Below are 23,321 nucleotides of genomic sequence, written 5' to 3' on the forward strand. Positions count from 1 at the left end.
CAACTTATACACTGCTGTCTGTGATACATTAAAGACCCACATTGTTCCGATGCTTTTGTTGCTGTTAATGTGTGGCCTGCAAGGTCATGCTTCTCCCTGAGCTGGACATCAGGTTTCTCTTGCTTTGTGTCATTCTTAACAGCTTTCGTGTATGTGTGTGCATGTTCATGTGAAACTCTCTTTGCCTGTTTTCTGCAGAACAGGATATTAAATGCTTTATACGTTATATTTTAGTAAATTAATTTTTAAGTTTGGTTTTTTTTTTCCATTTCTTATCTATCGGTTATGGTTGAGCTGATGTGGGAGATGCCGACAGTGCAGTCAGACATCATCTCTTGTTTATTGTGGGGAAGATGAAGTTAGTACTGTCAGATTTGCTATTTGTGACAGCTGAACTCTGGGACAGTGTGGGCTGCTGATACATGAGCTCAAACAGAATGAGCATGCTTTCTTTTGCATTTTTTATGCCTGAATATTTGCTTGGAAATTTATTGAACATTCAGCCATTACATGATTCCCTGTAATTCATGGTATGTGTTTGTGTTCTCAGGCCATTGCGACAGAAGGGAAATACTGGAAACGAAGAATTGAAATAGTCATCAGGGAATACCACAAGTGGAGAACATACTTCAAGAAAAGGGTCTGTTGGTTTACACAGTGAAAGTCACTTACTTGAACTTGATTAGTATGTTGTTGCTTTCTGAGTTGTGCCGTCACTTTTGATAGCATGCAAGTACACTTAAAGCAGATAGTACAGGCATACTCATCTGTTTAGTCTGTTTAGAAAATTATTGTGCTGGGACTAATTGTGCATGATTGGATCTTAAAAGTTTTGCAGAATCCAGTATTCTGCTGACATATACAGGACCTATTCTGACTTTAACATCTGTTTCATTCTCCTTTTGCAGTTACAGAAACATAAAGATGAAGATCTTTCAAGTTTGGTCAGGGTAGGTAATACCACCAATAATTGGCAGTATTTGTGCTTGTACGACCTGCAATAAGTAACAAAGCTGTAACATGCAGTAGCTTGCATTGATTAAAATCTAAAGACAAGCATCTTGCTTAAGCCTTAATTATGATTAAACACCTTAATGTTTCTGTGCCTTAGAGAGCAGTGGAAGATTTGTAGTTTAAATTGGATGGAGGGAGAGGCTGAATGTAAATTGCTGTGGCAGAAGAAATGAGAGTCAGTGTTGGGTGCGCAGAAAGATCGATCTCTTTGAGAGCTGGCACATTAGTTTGCTTGTTACTGAGCCGTAACTGCCCCTGGTGCTGTGCTTGTGTACCTGGATCTGTGACCATGCGTGTGCTACATGTTGCAGATCTTCCTGCTCCCCACAACATGGACAAATAATGTGCCAGGACTGAAAAAAAGGGCAAACTTTAAAACCCCCTAAAGCCATCAAACCTACTTTGGGCATAGAAACTGATGATCAAAAGCATTGTTCTGATTTTTTTTTTTCCTTTTTGGTGCTAAGGATAAGTCCGGATCTGTTCCAGTTTCACAAAACTCTGGACTGTTTTGGCCATGAGCACCAATGCACAGTCATGGTGTTGTTGGTGTAGTTACAGCTGCGTGTTGGCTCTGCTGTAAGAACCTGACTGTGTGTGGTTTTAGTCTGCAGAAATGCAAGACAATTGAATTTAGCTCAGCCTGTAGTGAACCAAGTCACATTGTGTTGCATTTTCACGAGCTGAAAGTGCCCACAAGAGTATCAACATACCTTGTGCAAAGTCAGATTGTAATGACACTTAACTACATTCAGATACACTTCAAGATAGTTGTTCACTTTGGGTTTTAGATGTGCATATTATTTTAAAATCTTTATTTAAACCAAGAAATTGTTACACTGTAGGTACAAAAATATACGTATAATCAATGAAACTAGAAAGTGTTGTTGAAATTATTTTGACATATGTCCTTCTAGTCAACATTTGGGTTTTTTTGGGCAAAAACCTTTCCCAGAGTGTGGCAGTATTGTACTGAAGTTTTCTGTTGTTGCCAAGATCAGTGAGCTGAAGATGTTGGTGTATCAGAAATACCACCAATCTCTTTCATTCCATTCACATGGCTCCTAAGGGAGAGTTTCTTTCTCTAAAACTGTGAAAAATGAAGACTGTTTTTATACATCTGCACCTGACTGCTTTAGCGTTATCTAGGCAGCCTGACTTTTCTTCCTTTCCTTTGGCAGGACGATGATGTGGTTCTCTGGCAAAAAAGAAGGTATGGCAGAGAAACCCCTGTCCCTATGGAGGAAGGCAGCCTCTTGGATGCAGATATGCTTATGTCCGAGTTCACTGACACGCTGTTCTCCACACTGTCTTCACATCAGCTGGTTTCCTGGCCAAATTCCAGGGACATAGGTATTTGCTGGCTGTCAGCTGGGTTGATTTTGCAGTGGGAACCTCTAGGAGAAGTCTGGTTGTTTGCTTTGCTGCTTTTCTAGTCTTGCCTAAGGAATTTATCCAACCTTGCCGATAGAGATAAAAAATAGGTGAGAGAATCAAGCTATCTAATGCTTTATAAGTTATGGAGCCCCAGTTATTTGTCTAAATTTAATTTCTGTCTTAGCCTCTTATGTGCTGCTCCTGGTACCATCCTCTGATGTTGCTCTGAATAAATCTGTAATGAGCAGTATTTACCTATATCAGTGGTGAAGGCATTGTTATTTATCTCAAAGCACATATGTGTAGTTTTAAGAGAATGCCCATGTATTTTTCTTTGGCTATGTCCCTTAGAACAAGGGCAAGTCACAGCTCCTCTAAAAACAACCCCACAGGCTACACAGTTCTTTCGAATGCTCCCTAATGGGACAGATATCCACTATGCATCATCCTTGCTGCACGGATGTCTAAGTTGTCTGAGCAACTCCAGATCAACTGTAGTTTACATGGAATGTACCTGACGCAAAATGAAGTGAATGATGGTTTATTTTAAAATACTGCACTATGAGCTGTGGTGGTTCAGGTTGTGCTTCCCAGCAAGTTTATGTATCATTCAGCCGGGCAGGGCAGGAGGTTTGGGAGCAGAAGGTGTCCAAGCTTGGCAATCCCCAGTTGTTAATTAGAACTTTCAAGTTCCACCTCTTCCATTTTACTGGTTGAAAGTTTCATTCCCCAATAGTTTTGCTTTCAGCTCTGTGCTGTAGTAGTGAGGAAAAGCAGATGCTCGCTTCATTTCAACAGCAGTTTTTCTGTGAACATCCTGGCCCAGCCTGGCTGTGGAGTGTGTGTTGGTGTTCTAGCCAAATGATGGACTCCTACTGCCGTTACTGTGCAAGTGATGTGAAAGCTGATCTGATCCGTCTTTTGAATTTTCCAGGACATTTAGGAAATGCTGACATGATCCAACCAGGGCTTATTCCTCTCCAGCCAAATTTTGATTTTATGGATACTTTTGAGCCTTTTCAGGGTAAGAATCATATATATAGTCAATTTATTCAAAATTGCAGTGATTTATGAACTAGTTTTTAACAGAAGATTAAATGTTGCAGATACCTTCTCTCTTCAGAAGGCAGGAGATTTGAGTGAAGGGTGAAAACACTTGATAGATGTTTTCATTGTTCATTATTTCAAACAGATGCATATGTGGGGAGACTTTCTTGTTACTGTGACCCCATTCCTTTTCTTACCTGGGTTTGAGAGTCACTTTAGGATTGTTTATTCCCGTGTTTGAACCTGGTTATTAATTTGCCTTTCAAAAGAATACCATTTAGACCTTAAGTCATTGAGTATTTAAAGACAGAACATCAGATGTGGACAGGAGAACTCACAGAATCACAAAAGGTGATTCTTAGTGATGAAGTGATTTAACACTTTGCCTTGGAATATTTTCTGGTACTCTCAAGCATTACATATGACATGAAACTACTACTGAGAACTTCGATGTTTATGGATCTTCATGGAAGTCAAAAGTCACATCTGTTTGCTGGGCCTGCGTGCAGTCTGCATCAGGAAAACAAATCTTGTGGGACTGCACTGAGAGTCAGCTCTTGGCTGTCTGTGTGCAGGTAAACCTTAAACAGCAGACTGATTTTTGTATTGTCCTCAGCTGGCATGAAAGTTGAAGAAGTCTGCCCTGAAGAGATCAGTTCCTCGGAAAACAATACATCACTCAGTCAGCAGCAGTTGCATGAAGCAAAAATCTCCTGGTTTCATTATTTGCTAAATAATATTAATATTCCTGTGAATTGTAGCATCTAACAATGCCGTACCTTGAGTATGAAAAGCAGATAATTAATAGGTGTCTTTTCATATTTCAGATTTGTTCACACCCAGTCGTTCCAGTAGTTATTTCCCTTCTGTGTCTGCTGTCAGCTCAGGTACAACAGACAGCAGCAGCCATTCTTCCCAGGTAAGAGGTTCTCACTGTTTAAAACAGCCTGATCTCAGACATGTGTGTGCTACGAATACTCTGATATGAGCCACGTTCCTTCTCAGAAGGAGTTCAGGTAAGTTTCAGGGGTCCTGTCTCAATCTGTAATATTTTTCCTCTCTGCCAGTCTCCTGTCCTGCCGTCGGGTTCGTTGCCCAGCCCGCTTCCAGCAGGCACCCTCGGTGACGGACTGATTGCTTCCCCGGTACCTGCACCTGTCATTCCCAATGTTGACACCGACCAGTGTTCCAGCATTAGGAGTGAGGGATCTTTCATCCAGCCACCAGACTTCACTCCTGACTCCTCATCTCTCAGCGGGCCACAGACTTTTATGCCGGTGTTTCAGGCACCCTTGCCACTGCTTCAACCTGCGACGCAACAGCACCCAGCCCCGTTGCCTGCAGTGCCTCTGAATTCCAACTTAAGCTCTTCACCAGCTGCATTTGCTGCACCAGAAGCCCCGAAGTCTGGCCTCTGTGAATCTACAGTTATCACCCACACAGCTTCTGCGACGTTGACCCACAATGCCCCTGCCACCACCTTCAGCCAGAGCCAAAACTACATCCTGGCAACGCAGCAGCCGGGTGCAGGAGTGCCTTGTAACCTGGCTTTCCAGACTGCTGTCCTGCAGGGCCAGCCCCGGCCCCAGCTGCAGTCCCAGCTGACATTTGCACTCCCCAAAGCTCTTCCTCTGGCCAGCACTGGGACAAGGCCCAAACAGTCACAAAAAAGAGTGCCTGCTCCGAAGCCTGAAACAGTGTCCTTATTGGTAAAGAATGCCTTCATCACCCCAGGTGAGAAGCACTAGGGGGGTGATGCTTTGCTTTTTTTGAGTGGGACTAGTAGGAGGGAGAGACCTTGCTTTTCTTGGTTTACATAATAAGTAGAAATATAACTTCTTAAGGGTGTCCGAGGGACTTCTGAATCCACTGGTGTGTGACTACACTGTTCAACGGGATGTTTTGACTGCTGCGAGGACTGGAAGCAGTTTGGTTGTGAATGTGAAAAGCCAACTTGCCAAAGAGGGGGATATCTCCTCATAAAATTTGTGCTGGGCTGTGTAGATGCATCAGCCCGTGGGATGAGTAGAGCTCTGTGCTCCTACCCCACAGAAACCTTGGGTTGGATTTTCAATGCTGTTCTGATTAACTGTCCCTCAGAGTGTTCAGTCACAGCAGAGATGGTGAGGAGGTGGTGTGGAATGGAGAATGCCACATGTGTCACTGTCATTGACTCATCTGGTTGCCCTGGACAAGTCACTACACCTCCCTGTGCATCATCACGCTCTGTAATAGCAGGGTACTCGTGTACGTCCTTTGGTAACACTTTGGCTGTATTCTGAGGTTCATCTTGGTGTGCCTGAAGCAATTTGAGACTAAGTCCGGTGTTGGCTGGGGAGCAGTTGTTGAAGTGGACCACAGCGTTGGTGCGGTTGGAAACAGGGCAGTGTGCTTCTCATCCACCACCAGTGTTCCCTGGAAGGACCAGGCGGATGAGAATCAGCCCTTCCAGTGGGGAAGGACTAAGAACAGGAAGGGCAGCTGGAGGTCTTTGACTCCAGCAATCTGCAGACTCTTGAGATGCTGCCAGGAGCACGTGATTTTCAGCTCAGAGTATGAGGGCCTAACCAATCTGCTGGGACCTCCACATCGCGTATGATTTGGAGCCGTTTAAGAATAGCAAGTGTGAGTAGAGAGAGTTTTGCTTGTGGTGGTTCTTGTGGAAAAGCTCAAGACTAGACAGGACAGGCAGTACACGTTTTTTTAGGATTGTCGCATGCTGTTTTTAGACTTGCGCTGGCTGGGGGCCAAGTGACTTAAGTCACCTGAAATGTGCAACAATAATCCAAGAAAAACCCTGCCTGGAGGAGGATTGTTGAACAGGCTTTACTAAGAAGCAGGTGCGTCTGCCAGGGCTGGGCATTGTGGTTACCCACCAAAAAAAAATAAATTGCTGTTCAGGAGTAGAACAGACCCAAGGATCTAATTCTGGTGTGTCCCTGGGAACAAGATGACCCATGATTAATAGCACAGGTTGTTAACGGCAGTGTTTTTGTCTACAGTACATTATAAAGCAAGAGTCCGTGTACCCTCAGCAGTTGAGATGTGCATTTCTCACCTAGTAAAGCATTGTAGGCATCTCTCATTTTCAGAAAGTTTTTGCTCCTAGCTTTCTTAGTGCCTCCTGGGTTGTTCCTCACCCCATGTATCACTTTTCCAATCCTTCATCAATTACTTCTGAACCATCACAACAAATGGCTTTGCTTCTCATCTAGATTTAAAGTTGTTGCTGTTTTTAATTCCTGGCAGTGGTGTGTGTTCAGGGATCACAGTGCTCCTAAGCCACTGGGACACCAAGCTCAGAGGTCAGATCCAATAGCATAAATAGAACAAATGTCAGTACTTGTAACTAAGGCATTTATGCCTGTCACTTGTGTTCAGGACAAACAAGTCATCTCATTACTAAAACAAATTATATTATAACCTGTGTTAGAAAGGAATGTGTAACATTTACTGCCCTGTGATATAAGGACTCAAAAATCTGCACAGATTCTCTTATCAGGTGCAAGATTTCACATGGGAGAGAACTCTGTTATCACCGCTTCAGGATAAATGTTCTGATTTTGAGAGAAGTCTGCAAAAGATGCACGTGTAGGATACAAGCATGAAAAAATCTAAATAGGTGCTGATTGTTACAGTTACCCAAATGTGGAAGTCAGAAATAGCCACTTTGTGCAGCACCATTAACGCACTGGTAATAGCCGGCTCTTGAGCTCAGTAAAGAGGTCTTAAGTCTGGCTTAACATTAGTGAACAGTGGAAGGGTTGTGATTCCAGCTTTAGATGTGGGAATGCTCAGACAGAATGAAGTCCCTTTGTCAGACGACAGCGCTCTCTGCCAGACAGACCCACGCAAGGGCTGACCCAAGAGCTGTGCAGTCCACAGGCCTTTCTGCTAAAGGCTATACAGAAACTTTAGTTGGTTCAAAACACAGTTGTTGTTGGTCACAGCAGTTGTTCTGCTGTGTGTGTCCGTCAGTATCCTGATGCTAAACCACAGAGGGGTGGGTTGGCAGTGACTGAACTACTCGAACACTTTTCCTACATCACAACTTTATTAGTATAAGGAAGAACTGGAGCCAATGCAGCCTAGAATGAAACTGAGTAAGTTTGGTGTAGTATTCTCAAAGAGCAGACAGAAACTGTGTCTCTGTGGGATTCTTCTCTCAGTAACAATATAGGATGGTTAGTCATGTTCTGGGCAAAGCCTTGGCAAGAACAGTGTCAGTGTTAATGCCATGTCAATAACTGTACATCTGCGTTGGTTAAATTGAGACCTTAACAGATTTATTTTAGACTAGAATACTGTAGTGGTGAAAAAAACCGACTTGAGAGCAAGGATTCTGATTCCTGTTGTGAGGGCAAGTCTCCTGTACAGACTTCATTTGTAACTTTCTCTGCGGAGACAATTGCTGCTATTCACAATGATCTCTAGCTGTCTAACACTGCAGAACTCCTGGTTCTTTAGCCTGTTTTCTGGAATTTTGGTACTGATTCCCAATCACATTTGGTTGTCTTGTGCTTGCGTGTCCTGTAAAACAGCTGTAAAACCAGATAGTCAGTGAAGTGGTGGGGAAGAGAATTTAAAATACATACAAGGGAGCATGAAGCACTGAGTTGGTTTCTGTCATGACCCCTTCTTGGTCAGCAGAGCAAGCCTGAGATCCAAGTGTGGATGTGAGAGTAGAGGTGAAGATGATCCTCCTTCTCTCTGATTTACTAGGTACCTCTGTAAATTCACCTTGAAACAGTGACAACGATGCTAGAAACCTCAGAAATACCTGCTGTGTTGGAGTCCTTTGGACTGGATTCGTGGGGTTGAGATTATCAGAAAACTGGTGGCATATTGCAATGAAATAGTACCAAATAGATTCCCATTAATCTATTCCCTTGTTCAATGACAAGTTATTTCATATAAAATAATCTCCATCTTTTTTGTGTGTGTCATTAACAATTCTAACTTAATTGTGTTCTTCAGCTGCCTTTCAGGGACAGTCCAGAGCTGTGATTGTAACTCCAGCACCTTTAAAAAGAGAGGGGATTTTGACGCCAGCCACGTCTCAGTCTAATGTTGCAATTGCACCAGCTGGAATTGTCAGAGTAAGAAGAAGAAAAAAATATATTTGTTTTTTTAGGCCTGTAATTTGCAAGTAGTTAGAGCCGTAATGTACTCAGGAGGGTAACTAGTCCACTGAATCTCACCTGTTACCCAGCACATGCATTTGTGCATTCGGCATTATGTTTGCTTGTTTTTCATTTAGCTACTTTGTGGGCCTGGAGGCACTATCTAATCCTCACAGACTCTGCCTCACGCAACAGTAAGATTGCAAAGAGGTGTGTGTGTGCAGTACCATGAATGGGGATGGACTGTGCTTTTTATGGATCGTGCAGAAGCCAGAAGGAACCCAGGATGCTCACCTTTCCCTGGGCCTGTTGGAAAGCACGCCTTGAGTACGTGAGCGGGCTTCCCAATGTGTTGTGTGCAGGAAGATGGAAATAGATTTTAGCATATTATGCTGTTCATGTGTTTTAATACTGCTTTAAGTTATGAAAGGTTACTGGTCTCCTGCCAGAAGACTAACTTCTGTGCCTGCCAATTCCTTATGTATTGGCCTTTATTTCATGTCATCAGATTGTTAATCATGTGTTAATTTGCTACTTTTAGTGAAAGGCGAGGTAACAAATCTCTCTCTCTCTCTCTCTCTCTCTCTCTCTCTTCCCCCTTTTCCCCTTTCTCTTATCCCCTCTCTCCCTCTGCCCCACCCCCCTCTTCCTGCTCTTTTTCTTTCTCTCTGTTTTTCTCTGTGCTATTTCTATGCTGTTCCCAGGCTCCCGGGGTGACGGAGTTCCATAGTAACATTCTGGTTGGTCCAGCACAGCGAGCACCAAGTAGTCAACAAACCCAGTCCACAGTCTCACATCTCTTCTCTCCTAGTGTAGTCCAGGATGCGTTGGTGAAAGGGGAGAAAATGTCTTCCCACAGTAGCAGTTCACAAGTTCCCTCACCTACACCTAGTAAGTTAGAAAGCTCCAAACCTTCTGTCCCCTGCACATTTGTGTTTCCATTGGTTAGGCAGGGTGTAAATGGGCCTTGAGGATCCCTGGATCATTTTTGAAGGAAAAGCTTTTTAGACCCTTCTACCATGCAGCTTCAGTCGCATCCAGTTGTTTGCAATTTTTGCCTTAAACTACTGTGCAGTGTTCCCACAAACTGCAATTTTGTGCTCCTTTCTGAAAGGATGTACCGTTCATAGTCACCAAGAAATTAAACTCGTTTGAGAGGCATCTGCCTAGAAAGTCCTCAATAGGTTTGTTGTTCAGTATCGTAAGTATCATTTTGATTGGAGAATCTCAGACACAATCGTTGTAAACAGTAGGTAAGTGCAATGACTCCTTTTGCATGCGTGTTGATAGAGCAGTATCTGGGCTGGTTTTAGAGATGTGTACTGGGTTTGCTGGTAAACGGCTTGTGTTACCATCCTATCCCAGGCCAATAGAGCCTCAAACGGGGGAGTACAGCAGAACGATGGAATTGAAGCCTATGAGTTCAACGTGCTTTTGCTGAAATGTGTGTGTGTGAAAAGAGTATTGCGTATCACTGTTTGGGATGTATGGGCCTTGTACCACGAGATACTAAACTTTCTCAGCAATCTCAACATTTTCTGCCATGTGGTTGCTGCATCAATAATTTGTTTGCCGACTGCATTTCAGTTCAATTCTGAATAGAAACTTCTCAGCAGTTACGTTTGCTACAGAAAGTTGTTTGTTAATGTGACTTTTCTTTCTTCCTTTATGAAGGCCGGGACTGTAAGAATTCAGGCCAAGCTTCCCCCTGCACCTCTGAGCAGAGCCCCAGTCCACAGTCTCCCCAGAACAGCTGCTCAGGAAAACCTGCCACTGACCCCACTATGACGGCTTTTAAGGTGTGTGTCCTTTGAGGTGCTTTTCTTCTTTGGCTTTGTAGCTACTTTTCTGCCCTGGCGTCTGAGCATGGACTAGAGACTAAGTCGTGCTTCAGGAACGGTGGAGTATTTGTGCTTTAGGCTTAGCTTGCACTGCATGTCTGCTGCTCTGTTCATCTTAAAATGTCAGACTTCAATAATCTGTTCTGCTCCTCAGCGCTGTGTCACCAAAGGGGCCAGGCTTAACTGTACCTCTGCAGGTCCTTATGGTCTTGACGTCAGGTCCTGCTGTGGCTCACAGGAGTGTTATGACAGGTCTCAGTTTACTCAGTCGAAGGTTTCAGGCTTAGTTTTCTAAACTGTGGCTTTTTGCCATTGTTCTGTTGGGGATCTTCAGCTCTGCAGGGCTCTGGCTGTTGCTGGAGGGAGGGAGTTCTTGACCTGCTGAGTGAGTTGCATGTCTCCAGGGACGCTATGCTGCTCCACAGAGGAGCAGCTCCACAAGTTACAGCTGTAAAACACTTCAGGAATTACTGGGGTGAGAACTCAGCGGTCTAGAGATAGCATCTGAAATCTGGCTGTATCTCATACACAAGCTGACCTCGTCAGAACACTTCCTGTGACGGTTTGAGAAGCTTCTCCTCAAAAAACAGCCAATGTGGGAAAATCAGCTTTAACCTTTTCATTCATTCACTTGTGAAAGGGAGTGTTAGTGCACCGTCCCGCAAATACCAGCCTCTTTTGGGCTTCTCTATCTTTGAGTTAATGTCAGCTTGGTTGCGCCCAGTTGTAGTTCTGTTGCAGAGGAGAATCAGAGCTGCCGCTTGCTGAGCATGCTGCAAGTTACCTGCAAAGTCTGCCGTTCTTTGCTTGCCGTAAGTGCTCACAGTCAGCAGTTGCAGCCTGTTCTTGCTGCTAGAGCGCAAGTTAACGAAGGAACAAATTACTAGGACTGGCCGATGGTGGGAAAGTGGCCGCTAGATGGAGGAGTGTTCTTAAGAGTAAGGGCACTGCAACAAGATGGGCTATAGTATATAGTAGTTCTATATTGCTGGGTAACGTTGTTTTTTCAGTTTGGCAAAGCACGGAGGACACTGGAAATCTCAGTTTTGCCCTTGAACCTGCATTTTTCTGTGGTTTGGGTCAGTTACTTCACCGCATTACATTTTTTTCCACCATTATAAACTGGGGTGATGATGGTGAGCTACTGCCGGAAGGGCCGGCTCTGCCGAGAACGTGTTCTCAAAGGGCAAACTCCTTATTTCCTTCCAAGGATCTTGGTGGAAACAGCTTCTAAGTTTTTAATGCTACAAACAAAGATGTTAATTCCTGACAAAGCCTTTATCTTCAGGATAGCCCGAAGTTGTGGATTCTTTTTTCTTTCTTATTTTTGTCAGACTGCCTGTTTACATCAGTAGACATTATGTATGTATTAGGAATAAATGATTTGGACTCTTAAAGGCTTCAACAAGATCCTAACTAATTACATGCCTCAAAAATTGGAATTTGACTTCAGAAAAGGCAATTGTGTAACAGTCTTAAATAGCATTTTTTTTACTGTAGGAATAAAACTTTAAAGGTTTGGAATTTAATACACTGGACACTCATTTTTAATAACTTAAATAATTGTTTGCAAGTTTATAGTTGTGTGGCTTTGACTGGGAAGACTGTGAATGCTGCAATTCAAGAAAAATCATACTGTGAATTTGAATAACTGCTGTAGTCATAGCAGTAGAATGGTAAAGGAGAGCAGCATAGACTAAGCTAATTTTATTTATGCAGAACCGACAAATGAAGCATATGTCAGAACAAAAAAGAAGGTTTAATATCAAGATTGGTTTCGATGCTCTGGTCAACTTGGTTTCACCCAACTCCACGTTGGTAAGTAACTTGGCAGCACTAACAGTTTAACACGGGATATAAGGAAGGGTCATTCTAAAAAGGCTTGTGACTAAATTTAGTCTCTTCGCTGTTGAATGAGGAAGCCAGTCAGTCAAGGGAGACACTCAAACTGAGGGACTTGGAAAGGGAAGGGTGGCAAATCCACAGCTTATAGTTGGAACAGCATGTGAAAGCGCTTCCTCTCTTAGACATTGTTCTCTGAGGCAGCTTCAAATGCTGAACGAGTTTTGTCTGATGAAATACTGCAGCTTTAAAGCCAACAGGGAAAGAAAAAACCTGATCTTTGCAATCCTTGCTCTTGGGACACCAGTAATGAGGATTTTTGTTGTATTTGCAGCATAAGATGACTTTGCGTTTACTGTTACATCACCTTTCATCTGACATAGTGGCTTTAGTGAAATGTCTGATTATTTTTGTTTCTCAAGTACAGATTTTTAATTCTTTCCTGAAAACTGAAGAGTATTTTTAAAAAGATCCGTGACGTTGTTTCTTTCTCCTTTGGTGATAGCCAGACCATGGTACCTTCTGGTTAACGACTTCAGGTTTCCCAAACTAAATAATCTATATTGTAAATTTTGAACACTATTAATCTGTCAGCAGATGTCGCACATCCTTCAGTACTTAAGTAAATATTTTTAAGAGGGTAGGTAATGAAATAAACCATGTAAAATTGTGAAAATACTTTCAGCAAAGTAGCAAAAAGGTAACTTGTTGAAGAAAACAAGCACTGCAACCACCTTTCTCTGTACTAGTGTGCAAATGAGCCAAAGAAATTAAGAGTTCAGTATTATCTTAGGTATTTTGATCTGCTTATCTGTGTGCTTTTGCACATGGTGAAGGGAACTTAAGAAAAGGGGCTGAAGTGCTTTTCTGGGTGTTACAGCAGGTATGGGGCAAATTCTTCATCTGTCTAGCTTTGTTCCATGAAGTGAGCTCTGTGTTTGTGTTTGGTCTAGATCAGCCATGCACTCACGCTCCAGAAAACAGTAGAATATATCGCTAAACTACAGCAGGAAAGAGCCCAGATGCAAGAGGAAACCAGGCGCCTTCGGGAAGAAATCGAGGAGCTGAATGCCACCATCATGTGAGATTGGGGGAGATTTCTGTAACGGAGCAGAGCAGCTTGAATGTTGCTTTGGCTGACAATGGGATGTTTGCCTCAGATGTCGTACCAAGCCACAGATGGGTGTTGAACACAAGTAGGGTTGCTACCAACTTCCAAACAAAAAGCAACATTGCTGTGGGATGGGCTCTGGTAGCAAACCATGGGGGTTTTCAGCAAGCTCTGAGCACAAATGCACAACAACTGCAGCAACAGAAAAGATGCATTAGGTCAGAATAATTCTGAGAAGAAGCCAGTGACGGTGGTTTTTTTAAAGCTAGACTCACCAAGTGATCACTCTTCATGATGGCTTTGCAGCAGTTTTCTTTCCAAATGCAGTCAGTTCTTATTGGAAAATATGATTGAGTACGTAAGACACAGGACTTGGAATCAAGAAGCTTGTGCCACTGGCTGCACATAGCCCTGATGGGTCACTTCACCTTCCCGGTGCCTTAGTTTCCTCTGCGGGTTTACGATAGTTATGTGTTATCACAATGCACATTGAGAAGCCTGGTGGCTTTCCTTCCATCCACAGAGGTGTCAGGCTTAGGCATTATGTTGGACTTATCAGCAAATCAAAATCTTTTTATATTTCTTTAAAAGTATGATGACGTCTGTTTGGTTTTATTTTAAAGCATCCTTGCATCGTAAAGCATCCTTGTAACATTTTCTTGTATAACATTGCTCAGGAGTAACTCTGTAAATTTGTCCTTGACTCCTAATGTGGATGCCCAAACCTTCTTTGTTCTATACTATACTTTATTTTTTATTTTGTTGCTCATAATAACAGGTGTGCAGCAGCTTGAGAAATCCCTTTGCTGCATGAATATAGACAAAATTGATTGGAAACAGTATGTATTCCTGGCTGTAACAATTACATTCTGGGACGGGTCATGCACTGGGAAGCTACTTCGGTCAAGTGTACTGGGGATACACACTTTTCTCTTGCTATAATTTATTCTGTAAGAGAAGTGTGTCCTTTCTGATGGGGATTTTGACCTCAGAACCTCTTCTTTTCAGTTCGTGTCAACAGCAGCTCCCCGCTACCGGGGTTCTCATCACACGACAAAGATTTGACCACCTGAGGAGTATGTTTGATGAGTATGTGAGAATCAGGACGCTGCAGAACTGGAAGTTTTGGATTGTATCTTTTTGTATTAACCTGCTGAACTTGAGGTTTGATACTAATATATTTAGAGCCAAGAACTCTGGATCCTGATGCTGTGAGTTTTAAGCCAAGTTATTCAAATAACTTACATCCTCAGTTGTCATTCACATCTCCATGTGGGTATGAATCCTTGCCCTATAGACTGTTGCGAGGCAGAACCCTTTCACGTTAAAGTGTGGGATCAGACTATCTGGATCAAACATCATTAGCTTGAATCAGTTCAGGGATATTGGTAATTAGCAATGACCAGTGGTGTTAACCTTCTCTTAAACTGCTCTCTTAAACTTCATACATTCATATAGCTATTTATTTTCAGTTTATATTTTGTATATTTGTGTTCTGTACTGGTTATTTCACCCTAACTGCCTGGATAATATAAGTACAAATGTGCGTGGTTGTGCATGCAGGAATTACAGTGGTTTTAGTACCTTGATATGTGACAATACTTTCTTTGGTCTTTCCTGGGTTTTGTTGGCCCTAGAAAGTCACCATTAACATCCTTTTAGGAAACAACTCTCAGCAAGATCTCACCCAGTCTATGATACCATAGAGCTGGTGCAACTGTTGAACCTCTGGATTCTACAGCACTGTTAACTCTGGAATAGTTTCAAGACAATTACAAAAATATAGGTCTTTAATAAAACAATGGAAATGGTTATTTAAGGACAGTTCCACATGTGTTTGCTGATTGGATAGTGTGTTTATTTTGTGCAGCTTCAAGGTGTTAAACAGCTCCAGAATTTGGAAGTAAGAGACTTCTAGAGATTAGCAGAGGTTATCAGGGATGAAGGTGCAATTTTGGGTAGCTGGGTTTTGTAGTATTTGGGAAAGACAAAGGCTTTTGTAGCTGATGAAAGACAAGGTTGATATGCAAAGTAACGTTCCCAAACTTCCCTTGACAAGTCAGGATATAACTGTGACAGAGCAGTTGTTCTGACAGCTGGATCGAATCCTTAACACATGCGGACATGTTTCAGAATGTCTTGCAGTAAAAGCTGACAAAGGTCCAGAGTGAGTGCTAATAGTAATAAAAAATCTGCTCCTCATGAAATGACTGTGAGAGAGAGAAGGGCAGTTTCATGACAAATATGAAAATACCATAGTTTCTGTTGCACATAGAGGGGAAATGAGTAATCTGGTCTTGGCTACTAGAGATAACCCAAGAATAGAATACTTTTGAATATTAGAATATCGACAGAATAATACCCAGGTTGTTCTTCCAGTCACTCTGTAAAAGTCTGTAAGCACATGCAAATCCACTCAAGTGTTCTGGGTGATTGTTAGACTGATCTTGGTTGTCAGCCACAGTGGGAGAGCTGGGGCTGTGTGACCCTGCTGAGATTGATTTGGGCCACAGTCTCACACGCTGCTGATTGTAGTCAGGAAATCCCATCTGGAGTAATGTGGTAAAAGCACCGATTCTGAGCCTTCAGATGAATTTTGTCATCCAACCAGCTTCTGAGGTAAATGTACCTGTAAGTCAGAATCTACTTGGTGAATTATTGTGACAGTGTCATAACAAGCTGTTTTCAGTTCAAATATGGTGAGCGTTCCAGGAGAGCAGGCTAAGGCTTCTGTACCCTTTTGCTATGAAACCATCAGTGTTGGATGGAAAAGGTGGCAATGAAGAAACTGAACAAATTACGTGTATGTAGAAGTTCTAGATACTCAAGCACTTGCAACAGTGCCACAGTGTGCAGTTGGTTTGTAGGAGATCAGGTGAGTTGTACAGGAGTTTTACAAAAAATGAGGAATATAACTAGGAAGTGAGGTTCAAATTTTTCCTTTGTCTTAGTGTTACAGATTTAAAAATACTTTTTGAAGTGTTGCAATCCCTTTTGTAGTTGAAGTCCATTTAGGAGTCCATTGGTTTCTCTGCAGACCAAACTGTAGTAGCCTTTCCTGCAGGATGTTTTCACTCCTCCTTTGTTATCTCCCTTAACATTTGATGATTTGCAGTTCAGCATTATTATTAAGCCATTGTTCGAGTCATTCAATGGGATGGTTTCCACATCAAGCTTTAAGGATCTGAATCAAACTGCAATGGCCTGGTTGGATCAGCATTGTTCTCTTCCTGTTCTGAGGCCAAGTAAGTGAAGTTCTATCCAGCCGTTATTCCAGATTGTAGTAGCGACACCACATGTAATACTATTTCTTGAAAGTCAGAGGATGACAAAGAAAGCATGTGGTGCTGAATATGACTTCCAGTTCCTTTTTATTATCTCAATGGAAAAATAAGAACTTCTTTTGGCTGTGAAGACACTTGGTTGCATGCTTAAAACTGAATAGAAAAAATAATTGCTGAATATAGATACCAGAATTTAAACAGTCTCAAGCTGCATTTAACTTTCAAATAGTCCACTCTAGCTGGAGTAAGTTTGCCAGTGTGATTTACCTCATTGTGAAGGAAGACTTTTGAGATTTGTGTTCAGCTTTCAAATTACTTTCTGTTTGGGCATGATTGCTTGATTCTTTCCCCTTTGCAATTCAGCAAGTATTTACATTTATAGTTAAAATTTCCAAGTGGAATTCTCCTTTGTAGAAGAAATAAGTGTCTTGTTAAAAGTCCTGGATCCCCATTCCTTGTTCCTTGGGTACAGTTCTCGCGTATCTCTGTTTCTCGCTGCCTGTGGAGGTGTGCAGGTTTTGCAGAAATATTTCCATAATTCTCCCATGTAACAGCCTTGCAGCACCCGCATGGATCTGTTCACAGTCATACTAAAGGCTTTTCTTGTTCTGACCTTTTCACAGTGGTGCTGAACACCCTCCTGGATCTCAGTAAAACCACCTCGATTCTGTCAGATCCATCACTCCTGCCCGAGCAAGCTGCGGAGGCCGTTAACAAGATGAACACAACAGACAGTGACACCTAACAACCAAAGACGATGAGTTGCTTCTACAAGGGGTGGAGAATCGGCCAGCCCAGCCGCCTGGCGAGTCTCCTGTCAGTTGGTGCACTTTATAAAGAATTCTCTCCATCACCCGAGACATTGTTGAGGGCACCTGGCTCTGCCTTCAGAATGTGTGCAACTATGATGCAACGTTGTCAAAACGTTTTGATTCCTCTTCAGTGCTGTGCTGTACTCCATTAAGTGAGAAAACACCAAGCTCAGGTAAATTCAGCAGGTTTGAGTCCTGCGGGCAGCAATATATCTCCATCAATGCAGCGTACATCTATATGCAACAAACGTATTTCTACGAAACAGCTTCAAGTACGAAGTTCTCTGAAGTGTAAATCTTGTATACCAAGGAATGTTCTCTTAAAGGGGAAATATACTTTCGATTTTGTGAAACAAAATGTGCTTTTTATTTTGTTTTCTGGTATTGAGTTCCATTTGTTTTACTTGAATAGTGAAAATTGTTAAACAGGATCATATTAAAAACCAAAGGAGAAGAAAAATCTGTCAATAATGTCAACTCGTGACAAAAATACTAGAATTAAAATCTCAGGCTCTGTTTTGTGTATTTTTATTTGAATGAGTGTATCATTGCATATGAGCGGTTTCAAGACATGCTTGATTTTTGAGCAAATAAAGTAGCTGATTTTTATTATTTTTTCCTGATACAGCCATTGCAAGTGAGTAGCAGGCTCTGCAGTAAGTGCAAGAAAGTGGTTTGAGGTTGTGCAGTTGAGATAGCTACATGAATTTCCTATGCATTTAATCTGGGAACTGTTTTCTTGCACTCTGCAGAGTTCAGCTGCCGTCATAAAACATGTGCATATAAAAACATCCACAGGTAAATGTAGAACCACTTCAGAGACAAGAGTTGGGGTTGTAATGTTAAGAAAAGGGTTTTTTTGTTATCTCAGAAACTGTATCAAAGCACATGGACTTGTAGTCAATTCTTTGCTGCTTCGTCTTTTTTGCTTGTTCTTTTTTGCCTTCTGCCTGAAAAACGTGAAAGACTTAGCTAAATTGGGTCTGTATGTGAAGGTTATGTTCAACATGAATTATAAAACATGTAAGAATGTTTATGTTTCAAATCCAAAATACCGCAGAACATTTTTTTGTGACTGTCTGAGCAAGTACTATGCTCTGCTGCAGATTAACTTCAGTCTCATTACAGCGGTGACAGCACTGGGATATTCATTCTGGCTGATTGTTCATAGTCTGGAATGATCCTGTGACTCTTGTAATTCCACTCATTACTTGATTCCGATTCTTAAGAGCTATGCAAAGTGTGAGTAACAGTTCCCTGGCACCTCCCCTGAGCAGTTTTCTTCCAGTTTGAAAAGCAGGCTGTCTGGAGGGGATTAGGTGGCTATCACAGCGCTAAAAGGAGGAGCAACTGAAACATTTGGGCATCACACATGCTGAAGTGGGGTCGGTAGGTTCTCCATGGTTTTCCTCTGCGCTGTCCCCGGTCTTCTCCACTTGCTGGGCCAAAAGGAAACGAGGTTTGGGGAGTGGGACTAAGCACAGGGAGTATTTTTCTTTCTCTTTGTGCTGGGATTTTGCAGCTCATGGCTTTCATTGCAGAGTTCACTCACGTGTGAGCAGGACTGTAGGGAGAAGAACAGTGAAAGGTGAATCCCAGAGCCCTCCCCTGAGCAGAGGTACTGGGGACTGCAGGGTGGAATGGAGCCCAAGGGGAAGCCAAAATGGCATGAGCCAAGTACAACAAGCCTTTCTGTAGCTGTGCAGACAAATGAGATGGTTTTTGTTGTGTTTTTGTTTCTTACAGTAGATCTGAGATATTGTTTGAAGTTTGTGGCACATGTGAAAACCTGTGTCCCTGTGACAGAACCAACAAAAACCCAGGGCTCAGCTAAGGAATGGTTTGTTGAAATAGTGTACACAGGTTGTCTTTGTCGTAGTAATTAAAAGGTTGAGTAGATTTTCTGTGGGGATCTGTATCTACGTCTTTTGTACATAATGTTGTAATCAATCACAAAATGTTCTTTGGGATGCATCTGGATAAAAAGTGTTGAATAAGCGTAAATTCTTTTTAAATCAGTGCTTTAAATCATCCCATTTTTATCATTGATTGTGAACCTGATGCCAGTGAAGTCATTTAACACTGTGATTAGCTGGGGAGTGTCCCTCAACTTTTTCTTTGCTGGGCTATCTCATTGAGATGCATAGATATCTACATGCATATTTGCATGTTAAAAACACGTATCCGGTTTTCTAGAAAGAAATCAGTAGGCAAATTGTCCAAGAAAAGACCCATTTGTATTTTTGCTGTGCTTTTCAGATGGGCAGATTCTGTCCTGCCTCCCCTGCAGTGTGGTCTCCTGCTTGTCAGGCAGCGATCGTGCTTGATTTTTACCATTACTCGTATCAACGACATTCGAGTTTTGTCTCAACAAGCCAAGCGCACTACAAGCAGATTTCAAAGCCCAGGGAAGTCTGATGGCTTCTAAGCTTAAATCGGAGCGTCTCAGATCTCACTGAATGGATTGGAAGCTGAAAAGGACCTTAAAGGAATAGGAAGAGGTGGTGTGACTGAACTGCTAAAGATTTTGTCCATTAACGGTTTTTGTCTGGATGTGGATAAAAAAAACGACATCCCGGTTGCACCATGAGCTGGTTGCAATTGGAGGAAAAGTGCTTGTTTCAATAACTTGTGGTGGAGAAGCAAGCTCATGGCACTATTAAAAGACTGCAAATCTTAGATAGTAAAGAGAAAAAAATGAAGTAAAAGATCACTTACTTAGACAAGAGTGTGGGAGGGAGGGAAAGAAAAGTGAAAAGATCCTTTCCACGTACTGCAATTACCAGAAATGATGTGGCTGCTCTTTGAAGCAGTGATTCAGTGCATTTTTGTCAAATCTTATTGCAAATCAGAATCTTTTTCTTTTATCAGTTAACCTTGTGAGGGGTGTGATTTCACTTCATTTGGAAACGCAGCAGGAAAAAGCTGGTTTGTGTCTCACATCTGCACAGTAGAACTACTGAGGATTGGTACACAAAGAGATTGACCACGTATGTATTAATTCCTGCATAGACTTCCACGTTGGTTTATATTCGAACTCCTTACTCTGTCTTTCTTACCCATTGAGGAGTCTAAATACTGTATTTATTAAAAAAGAAAAAAAAATTAATGCTTTCTCTGCTAATTTAAGTGATCTAATTTTCTCTGTCACCAAAGTATACTTAAACAAGCGAAACACACAGTGCCTATAGTCTACACAGAATACAGATGATGCACGTCTGTCTTCAGTGAACTGGTGCTAAATTTTTAACGAATCCCCATATAGTTGAATACAAGTGATATTCAGTCAAATCAGACATATTTCACTCAATAAAGGAATGGCTAGATAAAATATTTATGGCCTGTGATCTGCACAAAGTCAAACTGGGATTGTCTAGTGGTGCCTCCTGACCTTGAATTCTGTTAATCAGTGTGTTGTAGATGGTGCCCACCTCAAAACACAAGTTGTGGAGAACTTTTGCGTTATCTGGTGTAGTAATTGGGCTCGTGTGACCCTCCCTGTTAGCAGAGGAATAAGTGGTGAAAGTCCAGGAGCAAATTAGAAGTGAAGGAATTAACAAGCAGTAGGAGCAGAGACAAGCGCACGCTTCACCAGTCTGATCTCTGCATGAAACCAAAGGATTCTTCATTAACACAATTGGATCCGATTGGCATGTTTTTCCATGCTTTCCTAGACCCCTCGGGAAGCTTTCCGTGAAGGGAGGCTGCCTGGAATGTTTCCATCTGTGCCTTAGCTTTTGGTGTTGTGTATGCACTTGATTTACCTGAAGTCAGACGTTCTTCCTCTTAATACAGTGCTGTGTGGAAAACTCAGTGAATTGAGCCAGTGGGGCTTCGCTGGGTGTTAAGAGGAATTTACCCGATTGGCATTACTCTGTCCTTTTGAAACCGAGGTTGCAAAAAATTGTGTGAATGGGAAAAAATGCGTCTTTCCCCCCGACTTCCCCGCTGCGTCCACAGGCACGTGTGCACACACGGTCATACCAGAAGCTTGACAGAAACCCAGTAAATATGAAAACGCTTAAATCTCTAAATCTAGAGTGGCCTCGAAAGACAAAGGGCTGTCAAATTGCGTTGAAAAATAGCATCCCTTTACTTTGTATCTTCAGGGGTTTTTACATTCCCTTGAGTGTGTGTGTGCGCGCGAGTGTGGTAGAGGTGACAGGGACAGGTCAATTTTATTTTGTTTGCTTTTAAAGCCCCAAACTCGTGAAGAGCAGTTTGAGCCCTGGAGGGGGAAGCTCACTGCAGAAACATTCAGTAAGATAACGCTTATGTAGTACACATTATTTGAAAGCTATTTTGCTTTCGGTGTTTCTGGACTGGATAATTCTTGCCTTGATGTTGCCAACTAGAAGATGCTGCTGAAAATGGAATGGGTTGTTAACTATTTTGACCTATCTTTTTTTTCTCTTTTGGTTTCTTTACACCTTTACTGCATGGAAAAACACCCCAAATCAAAAGGCTGATGATACCTGGGTTAAGTGCTGTGGGGATTCAGTCATACCAGTCTTGGAGGACTATGGACAGCTGTTGATGACTTTTAGAAGGTTTTTTGCTTAGGTGAGACAACAGGAGTTCTCCTGTTATTCCTGCTCAATTTAAACACTTGAGTTTCAGAGGAGTTTGTTTTGTTGTTTGTTTGTTTTTTCTTTTATAGGACCCCAATATTGTTCCCACAACATCAGTTAAGGCCTCAAGTTTCCTTTTGTTTCATTCTCAGCTGGATTTCATGCTGATTAACTGTCTTAGAGCGGAAGTGGTAGTACCAAATTGTAGGTTGATCCATAAAACTTGATTCAGTTACAAAGAAACACATCTTAGGTATATAATAGAATTACTTTCTAGCCATTATCTGAACTGCTTTTATATCTGAACTTTTCCAACGTGAATAAGGTTTCAAATCAAAAGATATCAATGTTAGGAGCGAGCCTTTTAATTAACAGTACAGTGAATAAACTGCTCTTTTTCTTCTTCTATCTTGTATTTAAATGTGTTTTAAGTGAATGGAGTTCATTCTTGTTAAAAAAAAAAGGCAAAAAATAAGCTTGGAGGTATGAGGAGTTCAGGTTGTGCTCTCGCTTTGCCTAGGTTTGCTGTTCCGTTGCATGACACAACTTCTGTTGTGCTGTTGATATGTAGCACTTTTCAGTAGGTCTGTTAAATTGTGCAATGCGTTTTTTTTATATTTACAACCAAAACAATAAAGGTTATTTTTTGGAAGAAGCTAGTCGTAATGCCTTTGTTTTCTCACTGGATGTGCGGAGATGGTAAGTGGAATTGTTCCTGGATTAGGGCCAGCACGTGCCGTCCTTGTTCACAAATCTGAAGGGTGACAAGGACTCATTTCCCTGTTAGTGGTGCTGACGTTACCCCTTGGGATCTGTGTGCTTGGCTTTCTGTTTGCAAGGCTGATCTCCGAGCTTCTGAAGCTTGGACTCCTTTAAAGAAACTCACTCTGATGGTCTGTTGTGAGGTTCACAAGTGATTTCTTTTCCCCATGCGTTGGCCACCAGGCTGTATTTGCTTTGTGCTGGCTTGTTCCCTGTCTCACCAGAGTAAATGTCAGCCAAACTAGCAAAAATTGAAAATTATCCTATGTAGTCAACTCTGCTCCCCTTCGTAGGAGCAGCAGAGATTGGCAACAGGTGGGTAAAGTACCATCTCCACAAGTCGAGGTGTTTCTTTACCCTAAATAACCTGCTCTTTCACGTTGCGCATAACATAATTTCCAAACATATTGACATTCTGATGTGTTCCCAAAGTGATCAGACCCTTATTGTTGTCAATCCCATTAAGCATAACAGTGAGAACAAGCTCTTTTGACAAAACTAAGCAAACATCTATTTCTCCACCTACTTTTAACAGGC

General features: G+C 42.0%; 1 protein-coding gene across 2 annotated transcripts in view; it reads left to right on the top strand.

Annotated features, from left to right (window-relative positions):
* Positions 1-22,677, top strand: part of MLXIP (MLX interacting protein) — a 44,342-nt gene extending 21,665 nt beyond the window's left edge. The window contains exons 4-17 of one of the 2 annotated variants that reach the window (XM_082066412.1): positions 551-640; positions 909-950; positions 2,196-2,367; positions 3,326-3,415; positions 4,266-4,357; positions 4,506-5,172; positions 8,416-8,537; positions 9,266-9,452; positions 10,236-10,360; positions 12,122-12,220; positions 13,198-13,325; positions 14,364-14,487; positions 16,471-16,600; positions 17,263-22,677. In XM_082066412.1, the coding sequence (XP_081922538.1) occupies positions 551-640; positions 909-950; positions 2,196-2,367; positions 3,326-3,415; positions 4,266-4,357; positions 4,506-5,172; positions 8,416-8,537; positions 9,266-9,452; positions 10,236-10,360; positions 12,122-12,220; positions 13,198-13,325; positions 14,364-14,487; positions 16,471-16,600; positions 17,263-17,384 (2,190 nt within the window). In that variant the 3' untranslated portion in view covers positions 17,385-22,677. The remainder of the gene's footprint in view (positions 1-550; positions 641-908; positions 951-2,195; positions 2,368-3,325; positions 3,416-4,265; positions 4,358-4,505; positions 5,173-8,415; positions 8,538-9,265; positions 9,453-10,235; positions 10,361-12,121; positions 12,221-13,197; positions 13,326-14,363; positions 14,488-16,470; positions 16,601-17,262) is intronic. The other variant, XM_082066413.1, reaches the window with a different exon arrangement.
* Positions 22,678-23,321: the final 644 nt, after the last annotated feature.

The sequence above is a fragment of the Streptopelia decaocto genome, assembly GCF_964273445.1.
Source record: "Streptopelia decaocto genome assembly, chromosome: 15".
In the NCBI taxonomy this organism is placed as follows: Eukaryota; Metazoa; Chordata; class Aves; order Columbiformes; family Columbidae; genus Streptopelia; species Streptopelia decaocto.